The following is a 22,079-nucleotide window of genomic DNA, read 5'->3' as shown; positions in this document are numbered from 1 at the left end:
TATTCTTTCTTCACATGTCCAAGTTTATGGCAAAAATGACACTTGATTTTAGACTTGTCACCCCTATTCTGCTTACCCTTCCTATTGTTCGTTGTTTTCCCATTTGAAAATAATCATTCTCTTCCTTGTTGATCTTTCTTGCTGATCTTTCTTGCTCATCTATAATTCAATTTCTCAACTCGAACTGCTGAAATAATTGCTTCTATAGTGATCTTTTCTGTACCATACGTCATTGCTATTTTAACATCTTTAAACGAGTCTGATAGGGAGTTTAGTAGGATAAAGGCTCATTTTCTTCCCCAATATTATCTCCTATTGATTTGAATTATGATGACGGTCTCTTGAATTCATTCAAATTTTCAGTGAGGGATTCTGCAGCATCCAATTTATATGTGAAAAATCTTTTCCTCTAGAAAGCTTTATTAGAAAGATCTTTATTGAGATAAATCTCATTTAATTTGTTCCAAAGATGAAATGTAGTTTGCTGGTCAACTATTTGCCTTAAAACATGATCTGCAACATTTAAAACAATAGTTCCATAGGCATTTACCTCTATAGTCTCTTTTTCTGCATTTGTGAGTGTTTCAGGGTACTTTGTTGGGTCTGTGATGGCCATAAGTGCCTTTTGCTGTCCCAACACTGCCTTGATTTTAGCTTTCCACAATTCAAAATCTGTCTTTTCGTCAAACTTTTAAATTTCAAACCTGGTTGTAGCCATCCTTGAATTTCAAGATTGCCTTGTTTGAATCTTTGTATGCAAGAATTCAAATATTGGATCAGTCTTGAGTTATTTTCTTGGCTCTGATACAACTTGTGGCCCAAATTAACTATAATTCTCTTGTTTTGCAGACTCAATCTATTCAGCATAAACAGTATACTTCACTTCAATACTCAGGAAAGACGATATCTTTGAGCTTCAAAACTTCAATCATTTACCTATATGCGAGCCCAATCGTGTAGACGATGCTCTGACGAACTAGACGATAGTTCAATAGTGTAGACGATACTAAGAAGCACTAGACGATCGTGTAGACAATGCTAAGTGGAACTAGACGATTGTGTGGACGATCCTAAGAGGAACTAGACAATCATGTAGACAATACTTAAGAAGAACTAGACGATCATTGAGGAAGAAAGAACACAGGAAGTTAAGTGGTTCGGGCACAGACCTGCGTCCACTGTGCAAAAAGGAGGGGTATCTTTATTGCTTCTTCTTTTAATTTTCATTTATAGAATGAATGCACTCTCTCTTACTCATTCATTCTTTTCTCCTTTTATACAGGTTCTTTTTTTCAACGGAAGAAGCTTTTAGTGAGTTAGTGGTTACAACAAACAAAATAGAAAGAAGAAACAAAGATAAATTGACTACTACTTCTCTTTTTGTCTCGATTCTTTTTGTTACAAATGTTAATTGTTTTATGGTTTGACAAGTTCAAAATTTCATTTAACACTAACTATCTCTTAGTTAGAGAGTAGACTTGTGAAGAGGGAAGAACTTTTCATTACCTCAAAGATTATTATCTTTGACGGGTACGAATGGTGTTAGACATGTAATTGTCGTATTGAATACAAATAGAAAGAAAAGAGTTTACTATCAATTTTGATAAAAAGAAAAAAAAAAGAGAGAGAGAGAGAGCAATGAAACATGTGATACTAACTGAGGTAGGAGACTACAAATCTTTCTCCATGACCATTTACTTAGAATCAATAGATTGTTTTCGAATTTCATTCGACACTCTACTAAAAATCCCAAGGAATAACAGATACTTCCAAGAAAAAAGATATGATGCATTTGTTATGTGGATTGAGAAAACAACGAATAAAAAGGGATACATTGCAGACATTTATCGACTCGACGAGAAAGGAAGAAAGTATTGTGTAATGATATCAGAGGGTTACGATAGAAATGGATGGATGACTTTCCTTAACATGATAACATATCGAGAAACCAAACCAGAAGCAAAGCTTAATGTTTATCGTCAAATAAACAAACGAGAAGCAGAATGTTCAAAATACAAAGAGGTGAAAAACAAAACATATGCAGATGTGGCAAGATACAAGGATAGCTCAACAAAATCACTAGAGTCTTCATCAAATCTTTCAAGCACAAAATTAGACTACATAGAAGCATTGAAATTTGGTGACTTAAGTAAAGATGAAACCTTCAAATGGAAAAACCTTGTTGTATTTGTTAGATATATTTAAATAACAATATGTTTAATTAAAGTATGGGCTATGTATGTGGATTAATAACTTATCACATTGGGTTATTTTATTATATTAGACTATATTATGTGATCTAATTAATTAAGACCCTAGATTCCTAATTTAATATGAACTTAATGATAGAAGCTCGTTCCTAGTTAATTAGGGTTTAATGAGAACCCTAAAATTAGTATCTAAAGAGTCCTTAGGTTTATGGTCCCCGATATACCAAAACAATAAATACTCAGTCTTTAGAGAATCCCACTAAGGGCATTCAAAGTTTTGGTTGAGGAAGACCATAGTCATCTACCATCATCTTGAAGCTATTATTAGTTTCTCCATGGAATCCGATATGTTATTATTCTTGACAATTGGGCCTGAATAATCCTAGGGTTTATCTATTCAATATAGATATAACGTAAGTTAACAAGTGGTATCAGAGCATGAATTTCATGTTGAATTATTGGTTTATTTTTGTTTTCCGTTGGACATGAGATTAAATCCTTGCTTTCAGTAAATTTGATTAAAGAATTAAATAAAATTAGAAGAAAAAAAGTTGAAACCCTCACTTCATGTCAACAATTGCAAGAATGCAATCGGGGTTGCGAACGATCTTTGGTGTTCATTAAGAGGGTGTTTGGCTCATTATCATGAGTTGAGTTGAGTTGGTATAATATACCAACTCATTGTTTGGCCCACCGACTTTAAATGTTGGTGGAGTTGAGTTGGTATATTTTACCAACTCACCCCAACTCACCTTTTTCCCATGTTTTCAGTGGCTCCACTCATTGGCCATTGTCACACTTTGAGAACTAACTATTGGCTCCAACAACCACCTCTGATGACAACTGCGACAACCAACTCCAGACTCCGACAACTACCTTCAATGAAAATTCTTGTGACAAAATTTGGACTTCGACAACCATCTCTGATGACAGCTCTGGCGACCAACTCTGAGCTCTGAATAACGTCGCACGACCAACTTCGACAACCAATTTTGGCCTCCGACAACCACCTCTGGTGACCCAACTCTGACAACCACCTTCGCGCTACCAACTCCGATTACCAATTGGCTCCAACAACAAACTCTGATGACTAATTCTGACAACTACCTTCGTAGACTCTGAAAACCACCTCGGACTACAAACTCCAAGAAAAATCACCTTCGATGATCACCTTTGAGCGAGCAACTCCGACGACCAACTCAAGGCTTCGACAACAACCTTCGACGACAAACTCCAACAACCAACTCTAATATCACCTTCATGCGAATAGCTCTAGACTCCGACAGTCACATCTGAATACAATCTCCAGCAAAAATCATATTTGATGATCAACTTCGACGACCACTTTCGCCCGACCAACTCCAGGATTCTAAAACCACCTCTGATGACAAACTTCGACAACAAGCTTCAATACGTATTCATGTGACCAACTTCAGGCTCCATCAACCACCTTCAGCTATCAACTTCAGCAAAAATCATCTTCGATAATCAACTTCAACAACCACTTCCGACTACTATAAGGCTAATGACTGTTAAAGTATGTTGTAGGGTTGTTGATTTATAAAAAATATTATTATCTACATTAAGTGCGATATGTATATGTAATGGATTCACATATCAACTGAGTGTTAAGAATATTTAGACAAAAAGTATGTATGTAGTTGAAAAGTATATATCATATAACAAAAGAAATCATAAAATGATTTTTTTTTCCTAGAACATTTTCCAGCAAAAATAGTAAAAAATAGAGATTTGTTCTCTGATGATCCTCAAAATTTAGAAGAAATGAAAGTTAAACTGTTGAAGAAATGCGGTGATATTCCATTGGTTGTTACGATGACGGGGGACATTTAATTAAAAAAATACATGACATAGTAAAAATATAGAGCAACAATAGGAAAAAGAAAAAAGAAGAAGATGTTAATGAAATCCATGGAGAAAAATTGGCTAGAAAGTTTTGATTTCGCAAATTCTTGGAGAAAAATTGGCTACAAAGTTTAGATTTCGCTTTAGTTTCTCATTTTATTTAACCATATTTCTGCAAGAAATGTATTGGATTAATTGTTGTTCATTGTCCAAAAAAGAAAGAAAGAAAGAGGGAAAAGTTCTTAGAATTAAAAGAAGAAAAATGCAATCTATATTTACAAATGAGTAGAATTATTGAATAAAAAAGTTTCAAAACAAAAATATTAATCATAAAAGCATATTATTTAGAGTTCAAAAAACTGAATCAGATACCAAAATATATGAACTCAACTCAGCACCCCAAACACGACATAGGATCTCATACTAAATAACTCTGCACCAGAGACATAGACATATAAACTCCATAGATGTATAAACTCCACAGACATATAAACTCCAGACATCCTACTTAATCTAAACGTCCCAAACAGTCTCTAAAATGCATGACCAATAAGGTATCGTTGGCAGTAGGTTTCACGGGTTTTGGTTGGAAGCCTTGCCAGTGATGGTGTACGATCAAGGAAAAATCTATTTCAATTAAAAATCTTGCCCACGTGAATGACGCGATTTCAAGTATAAATTGTTTGTTCTTGCTTTGAAGAATTAGAATATATATATTTTTTTTGTTTTATTTAATTATTAACAGATAACTTTGTGAATTTAAAACTTTGTGAATTTAAAACCTTTGTGAATTTTAAACCTAGATTTTTAGTTGATAACTTTGTACATCTAGGTTCTAATTTGATTGATAACATTGTGAATTCATTTTTTTTAAAAAAAAAAATTGATTAATCATGGTGTGGATTCAAGTTCAATTGATCACGTAGTAAATTTAAATTTGATAAATCATATTATAAATTTAGAATTAAATTTGATTAATCATATTATGAATTTAAATTCAAGTTTAATTAATCATTTGTGGATAAGTTTAGTTTGATTAATTATGATGTGAATTCAAGCTTAATTGATCATATTTCAATTTCAAGTTAAATTTAGTTGATTATTTAATGGACTTGAGTTTGAATTTGGTTGTTGATTTTTTGTAATATTTCACATGTTGCTTTAATTGTACTATGCAAATTTTTGGTGAATTTACGATAAAGATTATTTGTATTCTTTTTCCATTATTTTTTATAATAATATTGTTATATTATTGTATTTTATATTTTAAAATGAATTATTCAAAATAATATGTTACCAAAGTAGCCTATGTTATCTAGATTAATTTAACTATAAAATATAAGATGTGCATATCGTTGAATTTAGGCGGATAATTATCGGTCCAAAGAAAAATAATTATTTGGCCAAATTTTGGGTATGCATGTGGTAATGAGTCTGTTACAATTATAAAGATTGGTCATGCGAAAAAATAGTTTGTCCAAAGAAAGACTATTTTTGACAGAGTTTATTGTCAGTACTTTGATTACTACATTGACGGTACCATTTACAGTTGGTGTTTTTTGTCTAAAGGCTGGACATCAATGTTGTGCTAGGTATCTTGTTAAAGGGGTCCACCACATATGTGAAATTATTTTATTATAGTTTATTTGTGAGTATATGTTTTGTTGTTTATTGTTTTAGTTGGTCTTACTCAAATATCTAGAAATCTGAGTTCAATCCCTAAGTTAAATGGATTGAACTTCAATATTTAGAAGGAAAGCCTAGAGATACTTCTCGGGTGTATGGATTTGGACCTTGCATTAAGGACCGATAAACCTACTTCTACTAAGGAATAACCAAATACGACTAATATAGAGAGAAGTCAAATTGCATATATTTGATGATCATTAAGCACTCCATTACGAAGTCTTTTCAAGGCTCTATCTCGGAAATTGAAAATGCAAATAAGTTGCTTGCTGAAATTGATAAATATTTTGCTAAAAATGAAAAAAGCAGAAGTAGTCCTTTCACTTCTTTAACTTCTATGGGGTATAAGGGCAATGGAAACATAAAGGAGTACATTATGGAAATGTCCAATTTCCCAGGTAAATTGAAGGCACTTAATATCGAGATAAATGAATATTTTTTACTCGTACATCTGGTACTTATCTCTCTTTGTTGGTTTAAAGAAACAAACAGTGGAAGAAAACAGGATTATTAAGTATTCTAATTCCTCAATTTTGGCATCAAATTAAGCATGAGGTATCAAGAGGGTTTCATTACATACCTTTGAAGATCCTCTATTTCAACGAAATACAGCTACAATGTTCTCCAATTCAGACCGTGGAACACCACTAGAGCTTTTCTACTATTCTCTAGAAGCCTTAGTTTGAGTTGTGGGACTCAAAACAAGCTTAAATTTGGGAATTGAGAGGAGAAAATACACTGGTTCAGCACTGTTGAAGAAACTTTCTTCAACTTGAAGAACACAGCAAATACCACTTATTTGCATAGTATTTTCCACTCAATCAAGAGTGGTTTTATTCAGACAATTCATGTAATCAGAATGCATATATGTATTCTAGCTCTTCCTTTAAAATTGAGTTGAAAAATGTGGTGCAAAGATGACTAAGGTGTAAGCTTGAAAATTGGAAAATCCCACCATGGGATTTTTCTCAATTTTCAATTTCCTTTTCATTTTGAATTTAAACTTTTTCCAATTTTAATTCTTTAATTTATATTTAAATTTTATTAATTTTCAAAAAATTAATTCAATAATCAATTTTTCTAATAAAATGAATAATTAATAATTAATTAAATAATTTAATTAATTTAATATCAAATATTAAATTAATTTTGTCACCAGTTTCATCATCATGAATCCTCATTCATGAAATGAATATTTAAATCATATTTTTATATTCTCTAACTACGTTTAATTCTAAAATTAAATGTGTAATTATATCACATATAATTACTAATTCCCTTAATTCGAATTTGAATATTTTAAATGAACTTATCACGCTATTCTAAGGCTAATCCATTTATGAGCTAGTAGGGGATCTAATAGACCTAAAAATCATGGACTCCAACGATCCGAGATTAATTGGCTAAACTCTTTACATTGAGTTAACCCCCATTCGCTAACGACAAGGTCACTCCACTGAAGCCTAGTAGTTGCACTTCTCTCACTGTAGATATATTGTGTCCACATGATATAACCATGATTAGTAAGTTAACCTTTCACTGATTGTTCGTAATAACAGCAAGGTCAAATGACTGTTTTACCCCTGAGATTACCTCTTGTTTCTTAAGTTCCACTGATCCTCTAATGAATAATTTTTTTGGGAACCAATCAACAAACAGAATCTCTCTAGGAACAAAGAGAGGGTGGGGCCCCTTGTTGAAAATCCAGAATGAGCATTTAAGGAAACAACCTCTCTACTATCCTTGAAAGCGGGTAGGAGTGAATTCCATCTTGTAACATATGTCCCAAGCTATCTACCCGATCTTATCCCTGAAATGGAAGGCTTATTGAGCCGACGTTGTTGAGCGAACCCTCACTTATGCAAATCTAAGGATAATCCCGAACAAACAGGAATTTATAGTTAGCTCAAGATTAAAGTTAAGTTACCTAGGTCATCGCTATGAAAGTCTTAAATAATAAACAGCGTTATAAAGTAAGAGTGACTTATTTCTTGGTCCGATTTTATGCAAACTCATTGCACATGACACCCCCACTCCTCATGTCACTACATGAACGAATTAGGATCACTTTGTTTGTAGTACTTTACAACTCTTTGTAACACATACAAAGTCGACTGCATCCAATAGTGTTACCAGAATAAGGCACCAACCTTATTCATATACTATAGATCATTTTAACTATTTACTCGAATCTGATCCACTTTTATGTCTCCACATAAAGTTCAAGTACTCATATAAAAGTCATTGAGCTTTTAGTTTATTGGATTTATTTCTAAAACGAAATAAGCAATCCATAAATTCAATTACAACTTTATTGAATCAAATTTTAACAACTTTATTGAATTTCAGAATAAATTTATTGTTTTACAAACTACAAATTTTAGGACATAAAACCCTGTCCTCCTTAGGAAATGGTTATGGAGATATCTTACTAAAAAGAGACGGTTTATGGCGCTCCTTCATTGATGCAAAATACAAAACCAAACAGCCAGGGACCATTCCAAATATTTGCAGGCATTAGTAGCTCGAAATCGACATGGAACAATAATGCCAAACTAGAAAACCATGTCCTCCAACATATCACCAGGAAAATTAATAGTGGACAAGACACTTTGTTTTGGTATGATTGGTAGTCATCAAATGGCATTCTTCATCAAAGTGCACAAAGGTTGTTTGCTTTAACCAGCAGTTCTATGACGTCTATTAGAGAAATATGGAATTCGACTACTTCTCAATGGAATCTTAAACCCCGAAAACCACTCTATAGAGGGAGCTCGAAACTTGGGAAGACATTTCTTCTCCCTGGAACCCACCAACAAATGACGAGGCTGCTGATCAAATTATGTGGAAGTCGTCAAAGGATGGTATATTCAGTGCACAAAGGTTGTTTGCTATAATGATTCAGTGTAAATTTTTGTAATTATGATGTCTCTTCCATTGTTCTAAACTGAAAGACATTTCTTTAATTTTTACTGCTTTTTCGTTAGCTTTTATGGTTGGAGCTTTACTCTAGCTCTCTTTGTATAAATATTGTGATTTGTTTGAGTACATCTCTTTTTGTCTTCAGATGTGATGAGGATGCTAAAAAGGTGTCGACCTAGTTGGGATGTCCTAGTCACTACAAGAATTTTGGGCTTTAATGTCGGTTGGAAAAAGTGAAATCAGATGTATTATGTCGGTTTTGTTTTTTTAAAAAACGGATCTTTAATGTCGGATTTAAACCGACATTGTAGGTACACCTTTAATGTCGGTTTAAAAATCGACATAAAAAATCCGCTTTTATTTTTTTAAAAAAAAGAACATAACCAATTTTCTTCCCCCCTTTTCCTTTTCCTTTCATTATTAAACTTGCACTCACACATAACCCACATGAATCCCTTCCAATGCGACTCCTTTCATCCTTCCACGCGAAACCCACAACCTGACCAAGCATCTTGCTAACACCTTCTGACCCCCCTCCTTGTCCACTTCCAGCAATCGATGGTCTCAAATGCGCTCTTTGCGGAGAGAGAAGATCGAAGACTCACTGAGTTCAGAGTAGGTTTTGGAGGCAACGACAATGCTTTACCAGAAACGTCCACTCGATTATCCTTTGTCGTTTGATCACTCTACTTTGCTCCGGCAGCTGACCTCCGGTAAGAAGAATCGGAACGCCTTGTCGTGGAGTTTGAGTTCTCGAGCTCGCTCTCTCACTGACCCTTTCCTTCAACCTCAGCAGCTTGTTAATCAGGTTGATTGAGTTTTGAATTTGATTCTGTGACTGTGATTGGTATGGATGATCGAGGATTCGATGTTTGATTGTTGACGGATGAGTGTTGAATGAAATTTTTGTGTTGTGCATTGTGAAATTGTGTTATGGACTATTCGGGTTTGGGTCTTTCGAAAGGATTGCATGGTTAAATTCCTGACATTGATCAACTAGTTGAGGATGTTATAAAACAATACAAGAAGTTTAAAGGTTTGTTGGTGGGTTGATACTAACTGTGTATGCGGATAATTACTCTTACCATCATTTCTGAATCCTTTTTTATTACCGGATCTTTTATTTCAACTCGCAGGTAGACTAGAATTGAAAGGATTGCCTCATTTCATATTCGGACAGTCCATGGGGGAAGCTATTACTTTGATAATGTACTTGAAAGAACCAAAGCTATGGGATGGAGTGGTTCTTGTGGCTCTCATGTGTAAAGTAAGTTCAAACAATTCTGCAATGGAAAAAGTGTTTTTTATATTGTTTTAGCTTGTACAGGTATGTGAATAGGGATTTCATTGCTTTTTAAGAGTGCAGACGATGTGAAACCGCCAAAACCAGTTGTTAAGGTCTTAAATCTAATGTCTAATGTTGTGCCAAAAGCCAAGCATCTCCCAAAGGTCGATCTTGGTGAACTAGCTCTCAGAGAAATGAAGAAAAGGAAACTGGTTCGTATGCCTTAATTTCTTCACTAGATTTTCATACCAATGGAGTCTTTGTACATTTAGTTCCTTAAGTACACATATGTGATTTGAGCGTATATTATTGACATCCCCATCATAAAGCATACTAGACATTGAACACCTCATGATTTCATAAGAAATTCATGGTGTTTGAGTGCTACTTGCCGCAAGTATGGTAGTATTTCAGTTCAGAGCTAGTGAAATCGGTTCATCCAAACATATCGACTATTTACAAGAGAAACGAAATGGAACATACCCATAAACATTTATTCCTCTTAAGATTTTCTTCTATGTTTAGAACATTTTATGTCATTTGGTCGGTCTGTTTCCGTATGTAGGAGAGATTTAAGAGTATAAATTCACAAAAATTGTCCAAAATCTCATAAGCTGCCATTCTAGTTTCATCTTTCACAATCGACTCAACCTGAACAAGATTTTTTTAAAGAAACTGAAGAGGGGTTGTTCTTAATTTGTAACAATAATGAAAACCCAAATGATTAAATTGTACCCTATTGAAGGTAGTTTTATGGTAGCCATTTTGAAGAAGTTGCACAATATCTTCTCTCAATGGCTTTATAATTACACTCTTTTTGTTGTTCAGAAGCTTGAGACGGCATTGAACCTATTTGATCAACTTGTTTATAAACTTTGTACGGCATTGAACCAGTGTCAAAGAAGGATCAGAATTACGAAGCCACAAGACTACAGTTTGAAAATCTTGTTTTGAGATATGGGAATCCAATAATTATATTGAATTTGATTAAGGTATTTCCTTATTAATGATTTTGTTTTATTAGTAGGTGCATGAAACTTGTTCCCTCATACATGCCTATTTGGATGTAAGAATGGTACTAGGTTGTTATCCCAATTTCAAAACTCAATTTAGGAGTTGTCAACTAACATTTCAAAATAATTACGGTTTGAATTAAGTTCTTTAATTTTCATAAATGAATCAATCTAAATTATTAGACTTTCTTTTTAGCATTATTGATTCATCGTTCGCATATGTTAAATTGAGATAAGAATTAAACTATCTCAGAGTAAGGTTCTTTTGGAAACTAGTTGAATTAGAATTTTTGAGCTAACTCATTTGAACAATAATGAAATGATTTTGAGTGAAGTTTTTCATTTTGTTAGGTTCAAGTTTGACGTGTAAGGCTAAATTTTGATTCTTGGGGATTTGGAAGGAAGATAGGAAGATTGCATTTGACATGTTTTAAGAAGGTTGACAAGTGGAGAAAGTGCACCCAACACAAAAATGACTTCATAACGATATTAATAACAAGTACAAGGTAATATTTATAAGATGCTTATCTTAAAAGTCTATTTGTTATAAAATTTGGATTAGATTCAGTGTTGGAATGATATGACTATCCTGCAATTATGGTAGTCATAGCTTAGTTGTTTATGACTTCCATTGAGTGGTTTATGGTAGGAAATTCTTAGGTATCCTTTGGTAGTTTATATTTATGCATTATTTGTCTAAATGAATGTGGTTGCACTATGGTAGTTTGTGGGTTATTCATGCATTGTGAGTTAGGTTAATTCTTCATATCATCGTCGAATCTTTTGTTATCTCTTCTTTAACCATTTATTGTGCTTCTTCGTCAATTTGAATCTAATTCGTCCTTGGAATCTTGTTTGGATAATCTAGGATTTACCATCGATAGAATCATTTTAGTTGGAGATATTTTTTGTGGTTTCATTTAATTGAAATCTTGTATTCATTTGGTGTGCTTTTTAGATTTGCCCTTGGAATCATGCTTATGCTTATGTTTTGGCATATTTTGGATTTTTATTATGTGATTCGGGCTTCTGTGTGGTTGTTTATAACAGAACATTATATCTTGGTTTTCTTTGCAAATTCCCATAAAGACTCGAAATCATAAATTCCCATGTTGTCTTTCCATAGCTCCCCAGCTTAATTTCATAAATTCTTTGTATGAGGTAATTGAATTCTTATTATATGTTGTTTGCCTTTTTTTATTTATTTTTGCTTGCAGGAAGCGATTTGGATCAAATCTGTGGTAGATGGTGGAGAGAACATAATGAAGGAGCAATTGAATGACTACTTGGAAAACATTATATAATGGCAACAAGTGTGTGTGCACTTTTTTACGCTTATGAGTTTTGGTAATTTGTTGATTACCTTGGTTTTAGAGTTAAATTATCATCCAATTCCTCTTTTATGACTTATTATTATGAATTTGTGAATGCAATTAAGAATTTATTTTCTGCATGGACAGGTTGATTACCTTGGTTTTAGGGACATGTCGTTTTTAACTTTTTGACAGACATTAAAATGGATTGGACAATAATCATATTAAATACACGGACAATAATTGAAAAATCGGACATGGTATTTACAAAAAACGGATAATAATTTTAAGAAATGGACAAGAATTTTAGGCTAACCGAATTAAAAGGCTTTAATGTCGGTTGACAACCGATATTAAAGATAGTGTTATTAAATCTCTTTAATGTCGATTTTAAACAGATATTGTACACCCTCTTCAATGTCAACTTAAAACTGATATTAAAGACAACCGACATTAAAGGGCATTAATAACACTATCTTTAATGTTAGTTGTCAACCAACATTAAAGCCCTTTAATGTCGATTTTAAACCGACATTAAAGCCCATAACTCTTATAGTGATTGTATCTATTGACCCATCCTCTTGTACCTTGTTAGAAAAAAAAAATCATTTAACATGCATGTGCAGGTCGTTCCACATTAAATCACATAAAATCACAATTCATGCTAAATTGATATACATGTTTGTCAATCATAAATAAGCACATAGGAAGACATGCTTAATGAAAAAATATTATCACAATAATTTTGTCTTGCTCAAAGGTATTCTAATAGTAGTGCCACCTACCTTAAATTAATAAAATTCAGTAGTTATTCAAACCACTCACATAAACACTTGTTTGACCTAATTGACATGTGCCCAAACCAAAATAATAATTTCTTGATCAATAATGGAGAAGAAAGAGCATGAATGTTAAAGTTGAAAATATTTCTTAGAGAAATTTTCTTTCTAATTGAGAATTGAACAGTTCTAACCTAACTCAATGGTTCTATTGATTTTAAAAGTCTAACCTAAATAGGATCCATATTGAACTTCCCAATCCTAATAAGATTTATTACATTAAATTCTAACTTCCAATAGAATTTTCTAATTTAAAGCCTAAAAATATTTGGGGTAAATCATTGAAAAGTTGAGGATTGGGTTTTAAAGCTTGAATTAAAACCTAAGAAAATATTATATTCCCAAAATTATATGAATTATTCAAAAACTTAATTTTTTAAAAAAAGGGAACTCACATACATATATATAATTATATTTAAATACTCAAGCCAAATTTTAAAAGTTCGGAACGTTATGTGAAGTGCTCTAAAATATTGATCGTAAGATATCTTACTACGTAGATACTAGTAATAAAGTCATGCATATCATTCATCCCATTATTAACAACAATGTTTTAATTATGTGAGTACAACACATTATGTTTCATATTTCTACATCTAAAACTACATATTTTCAATTTTTGAGTCTTCTCTTTTATATAAGGAATAGGCATATCATAGGAACTTCTATTATTAGTAGTGATGGAAAAAGTTTCGTCGATCTTTCATTTCAACAGACAACTATCAATCACCTTATGCAATAGTTTCTCTCTTATAATTAGCAAATTTGACAAAAAGTTCAAAATCTTCTTTTACAAAGGTCATTCAGAATGAATAAAATGTGTAATGATTACAATGTAGTTAACATTTTGTTATAAATTCCAAATGTATATGTGGTAAGATAAACCTTTTTCATATGAATCTAAAAGGTAATTCAACAAGGATTATCATCTTAACATATGCTATACATTCTATATACGTCTGTTGGTTAAACATTGTAGCCTCACAAAGTTACTAGTATTAGCTCATTTTCCATCATTATATTAGAAGGTACAAGAAATGAGGTGGTTTGTCCTTTTTCTTGTTTTCTATATGAATATTTTTTCCATTGATTTTTTAAGTGTCTTCAGAAAGGTGTTAGTTCCACAACTATTAGTATTGCATGCACAATCTAATAAAAAATACTATAACCCAATAACTCATACAGAAATTTTCGTTCTCCCACATTCTAACCCAATCAAAGCCGAAAACAAATCTAGCCCAATCCAACCCTAGGATTGAGGTATCCAAGTTTGTCGGGTTCTCATGGATTTTTATGAAGCTATGTTCTCGACCTCCTCTCCTCGAGTTTTTATAAACTTACATAGGGTTGTACCCAACGTTAGAATAAGAGAAGTATATCTTCCTTTGAGGAGAGAAGGTCAAGGGTGTGACAAGGTGTGGATAAACTCCAAATATATCCAACTATGTGATCTATGGCCAAAGTGAGCTTACTTAGCTCAAGGGTAATTTTTCTTTGAACTTAGAGATTTGCTTCTCCATCTCATTTCCAGTCGAGAATGTATAAAAGATCACTATTGTCATCTTAGAAACTAATAAACCTACACAATTTATAATAATACAAAAATATTAAACCTCAATATTCATTTACCTTTTTCTAAAAAAAAAATTAACTATCAAATCTATTTACCATTGGAGATGTGCAAAGGTTCAACATTTTTTTCTGAACATTTCTAGTTAAAAACTACACTTTGGTCCAATCAATTTTGTTAATTCGATTTCTTATATTATATTTTCCGTCTCATTAAACTAATAAAAACAAATTTTGGTTGTTCTAGATTCTAGAATTAACACCAACTAATTCAATTTAAAAGAACTATTAATCTAATTTATCTCTGTAACTTTTCCATTTGTGGTTCACGTAATACAATTAAAGAAAAATTTTGGATCTGTTTTGATTGACTTAAAAAAAAAATTTTGAAAAAATTCATTTTTGTTTCAAAATTATTTAAAATATATCTCAAAAACTATTTTAAGTAATTACCAAACACTCCAATTTTATTTTAAAATAGGTTGTTTTTTAAAACCACCCTAACTCTCTCTACTACTCGATGGTGACAACAATTATATATTTACTAAACTTCAAAGCTTTTAATGCCATATCTATATCTCTTTTAATTTTTCTGTCAGAATTCTGATGCATCATATTTAATAATCAACCAAAAAAACCATATCGTTTTATATTCAGGTCGTGACATTTAATTAAAAAAAAATATTTATAATAAACTTCAAGATTCTATCAATTAAAATTTAACTAAAAAAAATATTGGTTTAAATTTTAAAGTAAGATAAGTGTATCAATTTATTATATTTGCTATGTTTTGTTTAGAGAAATATTGTGAAAGACTTGTAGTATTACCAACTAAATCCTATTTTTTTTATAGGCGAATGAATTTTAACTCTCAATTAGAATTTCTTTTGAGAAATATTCAGGTAGTAATTATAATTATCAATTCCTTTACTGTGATATATGAAGAAAGACGTGTATGAATTGATTAAATGGACTATTTTTAAAAATAATCTTAATAAAAAGTCTAAATTAATTCACTTACGACAAATTCAAGAATTTAATTGAAATAATTATAAGTCTTCCGCGGTATTTTTCGTACGAATTTTGAATGAAGATGTAAATTGATATACTCATGAAAATCCAAGATTTAAAATGATATAATTATTAGTGTATATGGTAAATTGATATAAAACCCCAAATTTTAAGAGTATATATTGACATCCCCCACCCACCCAGCCCGAAGAAAAATAGAACGGTTGACATCTCAATGTTTGAGATATTTTTAATAATATGTAAGGTGTGTGAATTGAACCTTTGAACTCGAAGTTGATAGTACAAATTAACGTCAGTTGAGTTATATTCATGCTACTAATATATATATGGGATGAAGTTATGATTTCATGTAATTAATTGAATGTAGGAAATATTATGGAAAACAAACCAATATAAATAAATGATCAACCAACATGTTAACCGTAATAAGTAGTATTAGACTTTGCAATTTTTTCCCCTAATCACCTACGTAAAATCAGCGAGTAATTTCTTTTTAGAATGGAGTTAAAATTATTTATTATTTATTTTGATCTTTTTTTACTCCTATCATAGGCTATGTTTCAACAAATATGAGAAATAAAAATATGAATATATGCTAACACATATAAATAACTTCAGTAAAAAAAAGACATATAAATAACTCATATACATATATTTTATTTCATGTAACTATTTAATATTCTTATACATATATGCAAATAAAAATGCATACTATCAATACCAACATCATATAATTTTTTCTTATAAAGTCAACTTTTATAATTCGATTTCAGTAAGGATGTTGGCCTATATAGTTGCCGGGAGGATTATAGTTGCATATCACAAAAACCCAATTGTTCTCACACTTCACTCTAGCACATCCTATGTTTTTAGTGTCCCTCCACACTATTTGTGTGTAGTGGCCACACTCGTCCCCGACGCATCGATTCAAATGATGGTTGTAGAACTTTTTCTCGGTCGCCCAGAACTTCACTGCTTCTACCGCCGTCATCTCGTCATACCCCTCGGCGAGGTTTTCGCCATAGGGACCATTGGAGTGTTGCATCTCACAAGTATCGATCTTACTATCGGCGTAATTCTGGGCATAGGCGGCTAGGGTGTCGTCCCAGGAGACTGGGCCGACACCGACCGCTGCTCGAACGATGTTGTGGGTATCGACGAAGTCTTGGGGGGAGTTTTGGGCCTTGGAGATGGTAGCTAGGAAGAAAGATACCAAACACATGGTAGAGAGAATAATGGTGGGGGAAGCCATTTTCAAGGGGGTTTTGGAAGAGTTAGAAGGAGAATATTCTTTTGTATTTGGTGGTGGTGATTTGGTGTATGCTAAAGGGGTATTTATAGAGAAGGTGTGGAGAAAGGAAGGGATGGTGGGTTAGTGGTTTGCATTTGTAGTTGGGGAATTGTTTAGAGAGAAAAGAAAAGAAGATGAGACAAAATAAAAGAGAGGGTAATTTTCTATTGTTTGTTGCATCTTTTTCCATTCAAATAATGGCACATTATGTAGATATGGGCCAAGCACATGTGTCATCTGACTTGCTTTTGTTGATAAAATTTGCCTCTTTATTTGATATAGAATTGTCCCTCCTCTCATTAATACTTGTCTGTTTTTTCTTTTCTTGGCCATCAAAATTCCAAGTTTTTATGAAATACTAGCCCATAACCTATGCTTGCACATAAGTACTTTATAGTTTTATTTTAACACATTGAAAAAAATTAAACAGATTCTAACTAATGAAATATTATTTTATATAGTTTTACAGTGGTAACTATTTAAATAAAAAGATAAAAAAAATATTTATAAGATTAAAAGAGTATGACTATACGTTTTTCAAAAGTATCTCATATTATTAAATAGTTCTATGTTTCTTATCTATGGTCAAAAGAAAGGATACACCCCTTTATTATATAACTACTTTGTCCAAAATAATAGTAACTCGGATAAAGAACTCACCGTCCATTCAAACATATCTCGACTTATCTATAATCTAAATTAATACACGAAATGATACAACACTTCGATCCGAATAGTTGTAATGGACAAAAGATGTGACTGTAAATTCAAATATATCTCAACTATTAGATTGTTTGTTTTATGTACATGCTCTATGTAACAAATAACAAAATGGGAAAAAAAACCAAAGGACAAAATGGGAATTAAAAAAAATCTCTTCCCAATGCTTAAATTTAAGTAAATCGTAGATTTTGTAATAATTATATTTAGGTTATTCCAATCTTTGATGGTTAATAGAGATGAGATTTTCAAATCTTAAAAAAAAATTATTAAAAAATTTTCATTTTTTTTTAAAAAAATAGAGATGTGATTTTCCATGCAATAACAAATCATTGGACAATAATTAATACAATATTTTATTTGTATTTTAAATAACATATGGGCATACATCACTTGTTAAGTTCACATGAATTTCTTTTGGTTTCTTTAGGGGGAAAAAAAGTTCACATGTGTAGTTTATAAGAGGATGTTATTGAAGAAAAGAACCTCACCCTTTCATTTGGGAAAAGACAGACTCCCTTGAACATTACTCAAAAACTCACCCATCATTTTTTAACGAGAAGATAACCAAAAAAAAAAAAAGGAAAAAAATATCAATCTAAGTTATTTTTGTTGATGTGTTTATTTGTTGAGTTTTAGAGACTTCAATTTTATAGTTTTGTGGATTTAAAGGGAAATACCTTAAATTTATGACTAGTGATTTATAGAAGACATGTAAATCTTTAATTTCTAAATTGACAAAGAAGTTTTTCATCTTTGAATGTATTACGAAAAAAAATAACTTAAATTTAATGGCATGTGAAATTTTTAATTTACATTCAAATTAAATATGCCTCATTATATAAGTTTCGTACCTTAGAGGAAACTTTAACTAACTTAGCTACGAAATTTGTTGAATATAGTTTTAGTCGGGTCTAGCGTCTTTTTTTTTTCTAGAATTTTTCGGTTATATTAATAATCAACAATCCATGATACGAAGATGACTTTATCGGCATATTAAATATTGAATACTAAATAAGACTCTCTTAAAAGGCAAGACTCCATTTAAAAGCGATATGGTTCTTAACTTATGGTTTTGAAATTCTAACTTACTTTATTGAATAAGTGTTTAAAATCTTAGTCAAATTCTTAATTAAAAAAATTTGAAAATCATCTGAAACTTCAAAAGCATTGTTAGAGGATAGATGGAAAAAAAAAATAAAAACACTTAAGTAATAGTAGTAATTATACGTTTAATTTTAACAACAAAAAATAAAAAATCGAATGATTATAAAAAAAAAATTAGAAAAATATAAAAACAAACGCTTCTTCCCTCTATAACAAAAAATAGGGGAAAATAATCAAAAGAGATGGTTCGTAGAAAAAAATTTGATAATTCAAAATCAGAAAACCTCATGGAGAAAAAACAACACGAAGAAAAATGTTATCAATATAAAAAAGTATTTATAGTACTCTAACAACCAATTTGGAAACCATAAATTAGTAGACCTATATGAACCTCTCAAAATACATACCTTCTATTTGGTAATTATTTCAATTTTTGTTTTGGTTTTTGAAATTTAAATTTATTTCCTCTACTTTCTTACGATGATTGCTACATTTTTTAAGTATATAGTTAGAATTCTTAGTCAAATTCCAAATTCCAAAAAATAAAATTTTAGAAGATATATTTTTTTTTTTTTCAAATTTTTGTTTAGTTTTATAAATCATTGGTAAAAAGAAGATAATGAAAAAAGAAATTTGAAGGTCAAGTATTGTCTATAGGCTTAATTTTCAAAAACAAAAAACATAAAACAAAAAACCAAGACCTCGTTTCATAATCATTTTATTTTTTGTTTCTGTTTTTTAAAATTAAGTCTATAAACACTATTTCAACCTCCAAATTTCTTTATTTCTTATCTACTTTTTACCAATTGTTTAAAAAACCAAGCTAAATTTTGAGAATTAAAAAATGTGGCTTTCAAAAAGTTATTTTTGTTTTTGGAATTTAACTAAGAATTCAACCATTGTAATTAAGAACGATGCAAATCATTATAAGAAATGTGTCTGAAGTAGATTTAATTTTCAAAAACAGAAACGAAAAACCAAATGATTATCAAAGGGAGCCCAAATTGTTATCAAATGAGGGCTTTTTTTAATTATTTTTTATTGTTTATGTTCAATTATTTTATAGTGGGGATCGATTTATAGATTTTTGAAATGGTAATGGATACAATTATCACTAAACTATACTCAAATTAGCAAACAACCTCAAAACCATTAGTTTACTAATCCAAAGTCGTTTTTTTCGAAGATCGAACCATTAACTTTTTAAAATAGTAGTACATTATCTATTTGAGTATGTTTAAATCAACAAGCAAAGTGGTTTTCTAATTAATTAATGAAAGAACAAATGCACACTCCCATAAGTTTCTGCATAAAAAGAGCAATTAATTATCTAATTGAGTAATTTAATAAAGTGGGGAATTGTTCATCGAACAAAGCATTTAAAAATAATGAAAGAAGAAAGATGTAGCATGGGGTTGGCGTCATAGGTTCACATGTCTCATAAACTGACAAAGCCTAAACTAAACGGTTGAATAACATACATCAATTTCTCTATTATTATTATTAGGGGAATTTTAAAAATATTTATACAAACAGCAAAATTTAATTATAATTATAATAAATATTGTTATCAATGTCTATCACAAATAGACGTTGATAGAAGTCTATCAATGATAGAAACTAATACAAGTCTATCATTGATAGACCCTCAGAAAAGTTTATCAGTATCTATCAATGATAGGAATTGATAGAAATTTATCATTGATACTATCGGTGATAGAAACTGATACAAGTCTATGATTGATAGAGTTTGATAGAAGTCTATCAATGTCTACCAACGTGTCTTTTGCTATTTCTATAAATAGTTTGACATTTTTTCTAGTAAAATTATTTCAAATGATAAAACTATTGAAATTATTTTAAATGATAAAACTATTTACTAGTAAAATTTTGTAATTATCAATGATAGACGCTGATAGACACTGATAGACTTCTATCAGTGTCTATCAATATCACTGATAGATATTAATTGAAGTCTATTAGTGTCTATCATTGATAGTTCTAAAATTTTGTCATATTTGGTAGATATTTTGATTTATTTTTTCTACATTTAAAAACATCTCTTTTTTCTATAGGTGAAAATCTTTGTTTCATTATTATTATTATTGTCATTATCATTATCAGCAGTTTTGGTGAGAAGCAATTCATGGTGTTAATTTAATAGTACTTTGTACATGTGACTCCCAATCACATTCATAATCTTGTCTTGTTATTTTAGAATATTCGTATTTGACATTGCTTAACTTGTACGTTTTGGTTTTTGTGCCGATTTGTCTCCTTAATTTTGCTCATATCAATTCAACTTGGAAAGCTCTTGTTTGCATATATACAATTTCAAATGAATGTTGTTGCTGCTAGTCTAAGCTTGGCTAACCCTATTTATGGGAGTGATTTTCGCATAATTGATGTTTGGCATGAAATAGAATTGAATTTTAGAAAAATCTAAAAGTATTTTAAATTGAATTTTGAAGAGTTAGTTGGTAGGTCATTTTTCTTTATTGAAGTGATTGTCCGAGAATCAGTTCAAAAAAATGGTGTTATAGTTTAATTTTATTAAAATATTGATGGTTAGCTATTCATGAAGTTTTTTTTCTTTAGTTTTGTTTAAATCATTGACCAAAAGATGATAGACGTTGGCTGTCACTAACGACTTACTTAATATGTTTAGTTTAAGTATTTGTAATGATATAAACAACTTGATTTAGTGAAACTTATTATTTTAACTTTCTTTTGAAGCTTATTATACACATTTTTCTTACCCAATATATCAATCATGCAAATAAAAGTTTTAAAACATGCATAAAAAGTAGATAACAAAACAAAGAAACCAATTGGTGGAAGTAGTGTTCATAAATTTAATTTTCAAAAACAAAAAATCAAATGTAAAACAAAACATATATCGATCATGCAAATAAAAGTTCGGAGTAGTGTTTGTAGGCTTAATTTTTTAAAACTAAAAATTAAAAACTAAAACCTCGTTTGATAACCATTTGGTTATTTAAAATTAATATTATAATCACTGTTTCCAATTGTTGATTTATTTATTTCGTTATCTACTTTTTAGGGGTCTTTTTAGAAAAACCAAGCTATAATTTAACAATAAAAAATAGTTTCATAAAGGGCTCCTTGCATATAAAGAAAAATGTTGCTAAAATATTGCGAAAACAACAAAACTAAATCTAATTAGAGGGAAAAAAAAACGTTGAAGGGTATAAATTTCCAACTT

At 30.8% G+C, this 22,079-nt stretch overlaps 1 protein-coding gene and 1 long non-coding RNA gene across 2 annotated transcripts; one reads left to right on the top strand and one right to left on the bottom strand.

Moving 5' to 3' along the window:
• Positions 1-10,806: 10,806 nt before the first annotated feature.
• LOC120078771 (uncharacterized) lies at positions 10,807-12,351 on the top strand. Its single transcript, XR_005482091.2, has 3 exons — positions 10,807-10,961; positions 11,334-11,488; positions 12,200-12,351. It is a non-coding gene; the product is annotated as an uncharacterized LOC120078771 (long non-coding RNA).
• A 4,015-nt stretch (positions 12,352-16,366) lies between these two features.
• Positions 16,367-17,056, bottom strand: LOC120078291 (basic form of pathogenesis-related protein 1-like). Its single transcript, XM_039032524.2, has one exon. It carries the CDS (start codon positions 16,985-16,987, stop codon positions 16,505-16,507), a length of 483 nt encoding a protein of 160 aa, XP_038888452.1. The 5' UTR covers positions 16,988-17,056; the 3' UTR covers positions 16,367-16,504.
• Between the last annotated feature and the right edge of the window lie 5,023 nt (positions 17,057-22,079).

The sequence above is a fragment of the Benincasa hispida genome, chromosome 5 (genome assembly GCF_027475165.1).
Source record: "Benincasa hispida cultivar pf3 chromosome 5, pf3_genome.v1.1, whole genome shotgun sequence".
NCBI lineage: Eukaryota > Viridiplantae > Streptophyta > Magnoliopsida > Cucurbitales > Cucurbitaceae > Benincasa > Benincasa hispida.
The sequence above is the reverse complement of the archived record's forward strand: the minus strand, read 5'-3'. Positions and strand labels throughout refer to the sequence as shown.